At 40.6% G+C, this 12,700-nt stretch overlaps 1 protein-coding gene across 14 annotated transcripts in view; it reads right to left on the bottom strand.

Annotated features, from left to right (window-relative positions):
* SYNE2 (spectrin repeat containing nuclear envelope protein 2) overlaps nt 1-12,700 on the bottom strand; it is a 376,210-nt gene that overhangs the window by 84,495 nt on the left and 279,015 nt on the right. For all 14 annotated transcript variants that reach the window (XM_065548888.1, XM_065548887.1, XM_005561459.4 and 11 more), the window contains 6 exons: nt 10,595-10,768; nt 8,819-8,950; nt 4,730-4,926; nt 2,474-2,606; nt 869-1,051; nt 307-453 (listed from right to left, as the gene is read on the bottom strand). In XM_065548888.1, coding sequence (XP_065404960.1) covers nt 307-453; nt 869-1,051; nt 2,474-2,606; nt 4,730-4,926; nt 8,819-8,950; nt 10,595-10,768 — 966 coding nt within the window. The remainder of the gene's footprint in view (nt 1-306; nt 454-868; nt 1,052-2,473; nt 2,607-4,729; nt 4,927-8,818; nt 8,951-10,594; nt 10,769-12,700) is intronic.

Raw genomic sequence — 12,700 nt, 5'->3', positions numbered from 1 at the left:
ATCACTCTGTCAGGCAGAGCCCGTGGTTAGTGGGGGCAGTGGGGTGGGGATAAAAAGATGAGATGAAAGTCTGTTAAAAGCTTGCTTGGGTTGTCCTGCGGTGAAGGGGGCTGGCAAAAGGAATTTAAGCAGAATAAAAGCAAGTCTACTAACATCTCTCTAGAATCATCCACCACACCAGTTTCCTACCCCTAGAATCCGTTTTTCGAAATTATATCCTATGTGTCCCTTTGTCCAGCATTACCCCTCTAACTGATTAGCCTTCTTGTTTCAATGAAAAGACTTCTGCTCCTTTTGCATAATTACCTTGTGCTTCTGAAGAAGATGTTTAACTTGAGATGCAGAACTTGGTGAGTGCACGGAGTCTTCATCTGAAGTTTGATGCTCCACATTGTTCATCCAGCTAATCATTTCTGTGATTGCTTTACGAGATGGCAATTTCTCCATTTGAAGCTGTGAGAACAAAATGATTTCCATTTAATTGCCTGCAGTTAACAAAATGAATCAGGGCTTCACTAAAGATGATATCTGGTTTGATAAAAGGTCTTGCTATATAATTACGCAGGTTACTCAAAAAAACAAACCCAGCATTCAAACTTAGAATAAGCGACCCCAAAACAATGACAATGACCTTCACATAAACTAACACAGTGGCAAAGATAAACTGAGAAATAAAGTAATTAAGCCTGATTTCTCTCTTAAGAAAAATCCCATTGGAGGAGGGTCCAGTAATTAAGACCTATATTCACTGGTGCCAGAGAAAAATAGGTAGTGTCAATGAAAATTATTGAGTCAGAGAAATAATTTCGAAAGAGTTGTGAGCTAACAAGTGAACATTAATTCAAATGCTGAGGCTCTAAAGACTTACCTGGTGAAGTTTTTCTTGAATATCTGGAAGTTGAGTTATGAGCATTGTCCATTTTTGTTCAAACTGTGCTAAAGAAGCTCTCAGCGTAGCTGTATCAGTTTCCTTCAGGTGAAGAAGCTGGTTCCCAGTACTTATAACAGCAGTCTTCAAGGAGGACTTTTCATCAACTTCTTTTGAAAACTCCTACAGGAGAGTTTTAAAATTTAGAAACTTAAAATTTAAATATAGCAGAAACTAAGAGTCAGAATAACTGGCTAGTAACAATTAAACATAGTAAATATTTGAATGTGTATACACACACACACACACACACACACCCCTTTTTCCTACTGTCGGGCATTACATACACAATGGGGAACAAAAGAGATGGAATGCACACCCCTCAAGAAGCTTATCACCCAGTGGGTTAGTATTTTTAAAAATAAGTCATTATTTAAATGGTTAAGTTTAAACAATAAACTATTTAAATAAACTATTATTAATAATAATAATAAATAAACTATTAAATAAATAAATAAATAAAAAAATAAATAAATAATAATAAATAAACTATTTAAATAAACTATTTAAATGGTTAAGTTTAAACAATAAACTATGGTTAAGTTTAAACAATAAACTATGGAACCCAACACAAAGTGCATATTAAATGAATTACTTGAAACAAGTTTGTAATTAAAATATTTAAATCTTTCCTATGTAGAGATTCTTTCAAGTATGTTGAAAAAATTTACATTTTAATACCAAAGTGAGTAACCACAGCTACAAAGTATGAAAAATGGAAAAAAACCAAGAAAAGTCTAATGGAAAAGACTACGTTTCATAAGTGCATTGACCAATAATCATTACGTAATTATATTACAAGAGTAATACCTTTTTATTTCCCCCAAAATTTGGGGGATATTTTTTGAATTTTTTTCCAAAAAACATCTCAAAACAATGGAACAAAAGCTTTTTAGTAGAAATATCAATTTTGTTTACAATAATTTAAAACTATGCCTTTATTAATGTTAAACATTTATAAGTTAGTAACCTTATAAAGTTGTTTTTTGGTCTTGTACTCTTTGTATTTGTAAAACATGACCTATGTCAGTGCAAGTTTTTAGAGACTGAGTTTCACTCCTGTTGCCCAGGCTAGAGTGCAATGGCACCATCTTGCCTCACTGCAACCTCCACCCCCCAGGTTCCAGTGATTCTCCTGCCTCAGCCTCCCGAGGAGCTGGGACTACAGGCATGCGCCACCGCGCCCGGCTAATTTTGTATTTTTAGTAGAGATGGGGTTTCTCCATGTTTGTCAGGCTGGTATCGAGCTCCTGACCTCAGTTGATTCACCCACCTTGGCCTCCCAAAGTGCTGGGATTACAGGCATGAGCCACTGCACCCAGTGCAAGTTTTAAATTTATATATATTTTATAGGGTCAATTAAAAATATATTTTATCATTATAAATGAATGAACAGTATAAACAGTTCTAGGTTTGAAGAATACAGCTACTATTTGCCCAAGTTTTATCCCTTATCCACAAATAAATACGAAAGACTATCACATTAACCCTGATGCTTTTTCCTTGATATTTATTTCTGGCCAGTAATATGCTATTACGACTTACAAAAAAATTGTCGATGTTGCTTCTGATTGTATCCAAGTCCTGAGACACATTGAGGGACTGTTCTTTCCAGTAATTCAGAGTATGCTGGGAAGATTCCAACCACTTGGTTAACTGATCCGAATCTCTGCTATAACTAACAGGAGCAAAGTGAGAGAGAAGGCAGATTAGAAACATACTCTGATAATGATATGCATCACCAGCAAATTGTCTTATTTTATTATATGTTTTCCTATGTTGATTAGTCCTAACATTCAGAATATCGTGATGTTAATAAGGATTATATCATGTTTTATACCATGCCCCAAGTCTGACGCCCCTGGCATTTTCTAGGACTCTCTTCATTATAGCTTAGCAAGAACAATGAGGATTTTAGGCCAGATGCGGTGGCCCACGCCTGTAATCCCAGCACTTTGGGAGGCTGAGAAAGGTGGATTGCCTGAGGTCAGGAGTTCGAGACCAGCCTGACCAACATGGTGAAACCCCGTCTCTACTAAAAAATACAAAAAAATAGCCAGGCATGGTGGCACATGTCTGTAGTCCCAGCTACTCAGGAGGCTGAGGCAGGAGAATCGTTTGAACCCGGGAGGTGGAGGTTGCAGTGAGCCGAGATTGCGCCACTGCACTCCAGCCTGGGCGACAGAGCAAGACTCTGTCTCAAAAAAAAAAAAAAAAAAAAAAAAAAGAACAACTAGGAAGTCTAAAGCATTCTTTTTTATTTCTTATTACAGCTATACAAAAGTACACCCAGTGAAGGGGCAGAGATTTTTATTCATCAAATATCTTCTATAAATGTGTTCATATTAAAAATATAGGCCAGGCACGGTGGCTCACTCCTGTAATCCCAGCACTTTGGGATACCAAGGTGGGAGGATGGCTTGAGCCCAGGAATTTGAGACAGGCCTGGGCAACATGGCAAAACCCCATCTCTACAAAAAATACAAAAATTAGCCAGGCGTGGTGGCATGTGCTGTGGTTCAAGGTACGCGGGAGGCTGAGGTGGGAAGATTACTTGAGCCCAGGAGGTCAAGGCTACAGTGAGCCATGATCATGCCACTGCACTCCAGCCTGGGCAACAGAGTGAGACCCTGTCTCAAAAAATAAATAAATAAAATTATTTATTTATTTATATTTATTATCACACAAACCTTTCCTTGACTCTGAACTGAGAACGGCCTGTGAAGTCCATATGTGAGATGGGCTTTACGAGATATGTCTTCTTTAGTCTGGCAAATTTATTTAAAAGTCTTAGAACAATTTTTTTCTTTTTAATATTTTGAAAGTAATAGAATCACACATTTTAACAGATATGGTCAAACACACACACACACACACACACACACACAGCATTTGTATAAGCTGTATAACAACAAACTGCTGTTGGCTGAACACCCAACATATTTGCCCGAGGTAGTGAAAATATTCAAACAAAATTCTGCCCTTCTTGTAACTTTTAAACTGCCTTAGGTTAAGAGGCAGGGATGAGAATGAGGTTTAAATGTTCCATGTTCTCCTCCTTCCTCACATGGTTCAAGATTATACCAACTAAGCACAACAAATTCTCCTTTGTTGTGAGGCTATTTCAAACTATTCTGTTAGCTAAAATCATTTAATTTTTTTAATTTTAAAACTTTTGGAAGAGGGTAGGAAAGAGCAATATCGTGGTATAAAGGTAACCTATATATATTTTATAACATAATTCCTAGCTTCTATAGAAATGTGTAAACTAGCTGGGTGCAGTGGCTCACACTTGTAATCCTAGCACTTTGGGAAGCTGAGGCAGGAGGATTGCTTGAGGCCAGGAGCTTGAGAGCACCCTGGGCAACAACGTGAGACTCCATCTCTATAAAAAAGTTTATAAAATTAGCCAGGCATGGTGGCCTATGCCTGTAGTCACACCAACTTGGGAGGCTGAGGCAGGAGGATTGCTTGAGCCCAGGGGTTCAAGGTTGCAGTGAGCTATGATTGTGCTACTGCACTCTATGCACTCCAGCCTGGGTGACAGGGCAAGACCCTGCCTCCTTAAAAACAAAAAAGAAAAGAAAAAATGATCACAGCAAACTACATGTTATGCTGTGTCTAGCAAACCATCAGAGATTCTACATCGTGTTTAGCCCAGAAGAGGGCCCCAACTGCTTTAGACTGCCCAAGAGAAAACAGCATAAGGCGGGTTGCAGGTAAAATTTAGTTGACTACAGAATCCCTGAGGTCTTTCTCCACAAAACAATGTGAAGCCAGTTCACCCCCAAAAAGGCAGACCTGAGCAGATGCTTGAGAAGTGCTTGCAGCCTGTGGAGCTCATGGTCAATTTTCTTGTTCAGGGACAACCACTGCTCTTCCAGTTTTGCGATCTGGCCCTCTAATTCAGGACAGCTCACAGACGCCACCAACTGTTTGCCTTCGTTCAGAGTTTGGTAAAGCCGGGCGTGTTTTCCACCAATGTTTCTTTTTATTTGCTAATAAAAAGTAAAGTCATAGAATGAATTATTTAGAAAATAAAGTCTGCCAAGCTATTCACAAATACTGCATTTAAAACTGACATTTGTGTCTACTGATGAAACAGTAACACTTTCCCAACCTTCAAGACTATAGTCTGACTAGATGCATGATTAATGGTTTATTGGTCACCTTTCATGATAGGTGTCCAATCTCACATTTCTAGAGCACAGATTCAACTCTGTAGACTTACTGGCTGGGCGCACTAGCTCACGCCTGTAACCCCAGCACTTTGGGAGGCTGAGGTGGGTGGACCACCTGAGGTCAGCAGTTCGAGACCAGCCTGACCAACATGGTGAAACCTCCTCTCTACTAAAAATACAAAAAATTAGCTAGGCGTGGTGGCACATGCCTGTAATCCCAGTTACTTGGGAGGCTGAGGCAGGACTTGGTGGCCTGCACCTGTAATCCCAGCTAGTCAGGAGGCTGAGGCAGGAGAATTGCTGGAACCCAGGAGGTGGAGGCTGTGGTAGGCTGAGATTGTGCCACTGCACTCCAGCCTGAGCGACAGAGCGAGACTGTCTCAAAAAAAAAAAAAAAAAAAAAAAACCCCAAAAATAAACCAAATCAACTTTATAGACTTACTACATACAAACAAAAACCAAGCTGGCACTCTTTAGGCCATGCTGGGCTCACAGACAGGTTTTGTGTGACCTTAAGATCAGTTTGAAAAATCAGGAAATCTAGGCCAGGCGTGGTGGCTCACACCTGTAATCTCAGCACTTTGGGAGGCTGACAGGGGCAGATCACGAGGTCAGGAGATTGAGACCATCCTGGCTAACACAGTGAAACCCCGTCTCTACTAAAAATACAAAAAATTAGCTGGGCGTGGTGGTAGGTGCCTGTAGTCCCAGCTACTCAGAGGCTGAGGCAGGAGAATGGTGTGAACCCGGGAGGCGGAGTTTGCAGTGAGCTGAGATCGTGCCACTGCACTCCAGCCTGGGCGACACTGCGAGACTCTGTCTCAAAAAAAAAATAAGGAAGAAAAACCAGGAAATCTTACATAATAATCAGGATTGCCAGTGTCTCTGGGAAAACTGGAAGACCCAGCAATTGTTGGTCTGCATCTCATGTGGCAAAGGGTGGCCGTAACTGAGCAGCAGCTGCCAGCTCTAGGAGAGCCCACTCCCTTTTTCCCTCAGCTCAGTCCCCACCACCCCTCTGATTGCAGAGCCACCAGGTGTTCTTTATTTCTGTTCTGCCCCCGGAAGCACTTCAGATGGTGACTTACATAAGAAGAGGATAAATAAAATAGTATTTCTCTATTATCCATGAGATGCAAATACTAGGCAGAAAATTCATTTCCAGAGTCTTCTACGGAATATAAAGATTCAGTAGAGAGAAAGGAAGAAAATTTTAGAAAAATAAATTAAAATAGCATATCATTAATCCAACTCCATGGAAAGAAAAATGAAATTATCTGAAGTCTGTCTAAAGGTAATTACCTAACACAGCTGGATTCATCTAATGCCATTTATCCTGACACCTGTTTAATCTTAAAAAATAAATTATCAAAACAGAAGGTTTGCTATTTTCAAATTAAGTTAAGCCTTTTAAGAAATTACCAAAAAATTCCACTTCCATGGCCCTTTCCACCACTCCCATTTGTAATCCCCTCCCCGTGTCTGAGCCTGTGTGGGCTAGAATGAAATATCAAACATCTGTATTAAAAGAAAAAAAAATCAGTTTAATTTTCTAAGTGAAATGCTAGATTCTTCATCTTTAAAACATCTCTGAAAAGTCTTAATTCACCCTCCCCTTTTTTTTTTTGAGATGAAGTCTCACTCTGTCACCCAGGCTGGAGGGCAGTGGCGCGATCTCGGCTCACTGCAGCCTCCGCCTCCTGGGTTCCAGCGATTCTCCTGCCTAAGCCTCCTGAGTAGCTGGGATTATAGGCACGTGCCACCATGCCCAGCTAATTCTTGTAGTTTTAGTAGAGATGGGGTTTTACCATATTGGCCAGGCTCGTCTCCTGACCTTGGGTTATCCGCCCACGTCGGCCTCCTAACGTGCTAGGATTACAGGCGTGAGCCACCACGCCCAGCCTAATTTACCGATTATATGCATGGAGACAGTCTGTACACGAGTAACTAGGCCGAACCAGCATTTGAACACAGGTTTGTTCGACTTCAAAGGCCACACACAACTGACCCCTAGGTTCCACGCCCCACAGACGACGGCTGATCAAGATGACGACATCTGTCAGACTCACACAAACCTTTCCTTGACTCTGAACTGAGAACGGCCTATGAAGTCCATATGTGAGATGGGCTTTATGAGATACGTCTTCTTTAGTCTGGCAAATTCATTTAAAATCTTAGAACAATTTTTTTCTTTTTAATATTTATGGTTACTTCTGGAGAAAACAATCACACTCATATTACTTTGGCTAATATTAGACTGTTGCTTAAAATAATAAGCCTTAAAATAGTGTTCTCAACTGCATTATTTCAGCTGTTTAGACGCTACCTTCGGTATCCCTAGACTAACAAAGAGCTAAACAGTACTCCCATCACCCCCACTCCCACCCACCCCAGAGGATCCAGATTTACCTTAGAGTTAGGCTCAATATAATTAATAAGGTGGCAATGAGACCAACTGTAGCCTTCCAGACATCTAGGGAGTATAAATACAGTGTCCCAGCCTCTGGAAAATGTTCCTTATAGAGGCTAAAATATCTCCACGGAAGAGAGAGCCCTGGAAGTATTTCCTGCTTTCATTTTCCACCTAGTTCATTCAGGCGATAAATGTGCTTTTGAAGTTTTAAAGTTGATATTTGATAACTGCCTCTGGCCGTACAACTCAGACTCTGACGGCATATACTCTAAAAGTTAAAACTAGGAATTTTAAGTTCCTGGTGAGAAGACTTAAAACCTGTTTTGTATCTTGTTAGTCATGTTCTCAATGCCACTTGAAAACCATTTTAAGGTTTTATCTTTTCTTTGGCACCAAAATTAGAGACACAGAGACTGATGACAATAATACAAAAAGTTACACACAAAAAGTTTAAACGTTTGAGGGGTTTTTTTTGTTTGTTTTGAGATGGAGTCTCGCTCTGTCGCCCAGGCTGGAGTGCAATGGCGTGATCTTGGCTCACTGCAACCTCCACCTCTCGGGTTTAAGCAATTCTCCTACCTCAGCCTCCCAAGAAACTGGGGTTACAGGTACACACTGCCACACCCAGCTAATTTATTTTTATTTTTATTTATTTATTTATTTATTATTATTTTTGTATTTCAGTAGAGACAGCATTTCACCATTTTGCCCAGGCTGGTCTCAAACTCCTGAGCTCAGGCAATCCACCTGCCTCGGCCTCCCAAAGTGCTGGAATTACAGGTGTGCACCACCACACCCGGCCTGGGATGTTTTTATAATGCTGGTGGCAGGTAAGATTATTGTCTCTCTCGTGGGCTGCATCTACTCAGGACTTCACTGTAGGAATAAAACTTAATATATGTTTAGAGGCCGAAGGCTGACAAAGTTATTTCCATTCTTCAGCTCATTTCCATACTAGTAGCTCATTGGCATTCACTTCCAGAGACAGGTGGAATTGGCTCGATTATCTACGTTCCACAGATTAAAAAACTGAGGCTTAGGGACAGCAAGGTCACAGAGGTGATAAGTGATGGAGCCACGACTCAGACAAGGTCCTCTCCCCCACGCCAGACTTGTGTTTATGCTGAGGAGTTCACATTCAAATCTGCAGTCTCCCTGAATACATTCAACAGTGAGCTGTATGATGAACGTTTTGTTTCAATTCAAACCTTCAAAACCAAGCCACTTAGTCAAAACAAATGTAAAACACAAAGTGCTATGGACATGTCTTTGATAACTTAAATGGAAGAAAAATACCTGGTAAAACGAAATCCTTTCCACTAATCTTTCCTCTGTCTCTTCCACCAAACTCACAGAGGGCAATGTAGATATAAGAATTTCCAGGTCCTTTTCAAGAGATGCATAGTTTTCATCAAATTCTTCCCATTTCTAGAGAATCAAGGACATAAAATCAATGGAAGCCTTTACTAGATTGGTTCCAGATAACAACACAATTCATCACCAAACAAAAATGAACACCAAGACCATACAAAATTAAAGCACAGATTCCAGGTGTGTCAGAGACGTAACCCACTCTGGTAAGCGCTCAACATCGAATGGAAAAGAATTCCATTGCCTTTGAGGACAAGGTTTAAAAAGAATCTCAGTTGGCATTTAGTGTTTTATGCTTGTCTTGTCAAACTGGGTAACATGACTAAAGGAGTAATACAATGAAGTTAAAGTGATACTCTTAGCAACTCTGTAGAGACCTCAGAGCCACAAGAGACCCTTTCTCTTACTAGGAAAGGGAAAGAGCTAAATTTTAGACCCTTATTCAACAGAAGCTCTTATTAGGCTGCTCTTGCTCTCCACGCCCAAGCCCACGCCCACGCCCATCAAACCCCCATGCCACTTGAAGCATAGGTCTGCTCAGGGTATCTTTGAGGAGTACAGGCTTACACTTCATCAGGGGAGGACAACTGCCTTAGCTCTAGTCTTGTCATCTTTCAGCTTGTCCCGTTTTCACAGACGCCCACCCCTAGGATCCCAACACACCACAGAGCTGAGTTACTGACTCCAAACATCATCTGTTAGAAAAATAACCATCTCACTCATTTCCATATCTATTCACATAGTGGCTCACTTAGCTTTTATAGAACACTCACTGGGTCCATGGAGTCTTTTTAAAAAAACACCATGACATATTAGAAATATCAACTTGACACACTAACTAGAAAATAAATTTTGTTAGCAAAAAATAACACCATATTATATTTTCAAGTTAAACATTTCCTTCCTTCTTTTTTTTTTTTTTTGAGACGGAGTCTCATTCTGTCACCCAGGCTGGAGTGCAGTGGCACATCTCGGCTCATTGCCAGCTCCGCCTCCCGGGTTTACACCATTCTCCTCCCTCAGCCTCCTGAGTGGGTGGGACTACAGGCGCCCGCCACCATGCCCAGCTAATTTTTTGTATTTTTAGTAAAGACAGGGTTTCACAATGTTAGCCAGGACGGTCTCAATCTCCTGACCTCGTGATCCGCCCCCCTCAGCCTCCCAAAGTGTTGGGATTACAGGCGTGAGCCACCGTGCCCGGCCTCCTTCCTTTTTTCTTTATTTCCTTTAAGTACTAACATTGGCTATGAAAGGCTGTGAGGGGAATGCCTCAAAACTGAGAAGGAGCTTTATGCATGCTTATTTTTTTTCTTTGAATTTAGACAAGATTGTCATTACCCATTTTAGAACATCTGGGCCTGTTCTCTTGAAGAAGTACAGTTTCTAAATCAGTAACTGTTTCACCCAAATGATCTCATTCAAGGTCTCAAAGTGCTTATCGTTTTGCTTATTCATACATGAACCTAAAAGGCAGAGAGACGCAGTACCATCCCAAATCTATGTACGAGAAATCCCAGCCAACCTTTCCTTCAGGGAGTGGCCTCAGAACCTGAGCAGGGGTCCACATTCCACATTCCTCACTGTCAGGCTTCCATTTAACTATAGCTTAATGATAACTAGATACTTCTTCTCAACACCTGGGGTGGTGATGGAAAATCAGGAATTCCCAGCTTCAGTACAACATTTACAGAACCCAAATACCTGCAACAAACTCTGTAGTTTCATACCACGTTGGCGTGACTTTTCTTCTAGTATTTTAACTTCTGTTATTTGTTCTGCCCAAAATGTCTCTCTCTTTTGCAATAAAGAAGGAAATACTTTGGCAGAGTATGCTTGGATCAACAACATGTCAGCAACAAGCTTCTGGAAAAAAACCTATGAGATGGAGAAAGTTTTAATATTTATTTTGAAATTGTGAAAATCTTAAAAACCAAGTTACTTCAACTTTATATCCAGTTATTTTTGTTTTAAATCCAAAATCCCAGGACATCCATGTAGAGTCAAATTGACTAGCCTGGCCAGCATGGCGAAACCCTATCTCTACCAATAATACAAAAATTAGCTGGGCATGGTGGTGAATGCCCGTCATCCCAGTCATTTGAGAGACTGAGGCAGGAGAATCATTTGAACCCAGGAGGCGGAGGCTGCAATGAGCCGAGATCGTGCCACTGCCACTGCACTCCAGCCTGGGCGACAGAGCAAGACTCCCTCTCAAAAAAAAAAATCTCTTAGTCTTTGAACACTAGTGGAACTTCAATGAATTATAAAGAAGTATTATCCTTAAGTGTTATTTTCCACTAAATAATCCATGTTAAATGGCAAACATTTTTGTCAATTTCAATTTCCAGATAGAGCTTTCTAAATCAGTTGTTTTGAGTCTAAATGCTACAAAAAGATAGATGCCAGCTAGGTGTGGTGGCACGCATCTATAGTCCCAGCTACTCAGGAGGCTGAGGTGAGAGGATTGTTTGAGACCAGGATTTCGAGGCTACAATGAGCTATGATTACACCACTGCACTCCAGCCTGGAAAACAGAGTGAGATCCTGTCTCTTAAAAAAACAAAAACAAACAGACAAAAGAAACAAAAAACAGATGCCACTGTGGCTGATGAATTTCAAGACAAGTTGGATGGACAGACGTGCAAACTCAAGCAGCCCGCATATTCAAAAGACAGGACGCCTTAACCTTGGCTTTAATTTCCACTCAAGAAAATGATGAAATAAAGGGGATTTGCTGATTTATAGGAATCCTGGACATAAAGCTTCCTGTATTTGTATTTGAACTTCAAGAACCTTTCAAGAGGAAGGCTTTATTTCACCTGGTTCTTCTCCATTTACTGCCTCCTCCAGTTGTCCGTAGGGACCCCTCCGTATTATGTGAATCCCTTCTCCTAAGCCTTGAAAATGACATATACATAGAGACATTTACAAAAGCATCTAGCAAGGGGCCTGACACACTGTAGATAATCAATATTATTTTCTCCTCTTCCCCGCCATCCTTCATACAATATTTACCTTTCATCTTTTCTTAGACTAAGCTCTACCTTCCAAATGCTAGACCGTAAGCTTACCTCAGGTAGGAACTGTCTTACACCTTTTTAATTATCAGCACCTAGATTACTCTTTATCTTTAGCTGGTGATCAAGAGGTTTTTGTTTAATGAAATGAATTTTAAAAATGAAAGGATTTATTATAGTCTTATACTACATAATAATACACCTTCCTTTTGATTCTAGTTCTTAGGAAAGTCTTTTCATCTTCTTCTTCTTTTTTTTTTTTTTTTTTTTTTTTTGCTGTGTCACCCAGGCTGCAGTGCAGGGGCATGATCTCAGCTCACTGCAACCTCTGCCTCCTGAGTTCAAGTGATTCTCCTGCCTCAGCCTCCTGAGTAGCTGGGATTACAGGCACCTGCCACCATGCCCAGCTAATTTTTGTATTTTTAGTAGAGACGGGGTTTGACCATTTTGGCCAGGCTGGTCTCGAACTCCTGACCTCAGGTGATCCACCCACCTTGGCCTCCCAAAGTTCTGGGATTACAGGCATAAGCCACCGTGCAAGGCCAGGAAAGCCTTTTCTAACTTTCCTAAGTCACCTTCTGCTATTAAATGCTCTCATAGAATGGATCCTCAATTTAATTTGTTTGAAGACTTGTTGATAAATGTCTATCTTTTCAATCAGGTGAAAGCTCCATGAATATAAGGAACTGTGTCTGTTTTTACTCATAGCCCAAATTCCCAGCATGTACCAGGGTTCCTGGTACACATTAGGCATTCTAATAGATGTTTATTAGAAGGATGAATAGCTTAA

The sequence above is a fragment of the Macaca fascicularis genome, chromosome 7 (assembly GCF_037993035.2).
Source record: "Macaca fascicularis isolate 582-1 chromosome 7, T2T-MFA8v1.1".
Taxonomy (NCBI): Eukaryota; Metazoa; Chordata; class Mammalia; order Primates; family Cercopithecidae; genus Macaca; species Macaca fascicularis.
This window is presented reverse-complemented; position numbering and strand designations above follow the sequence as displayed.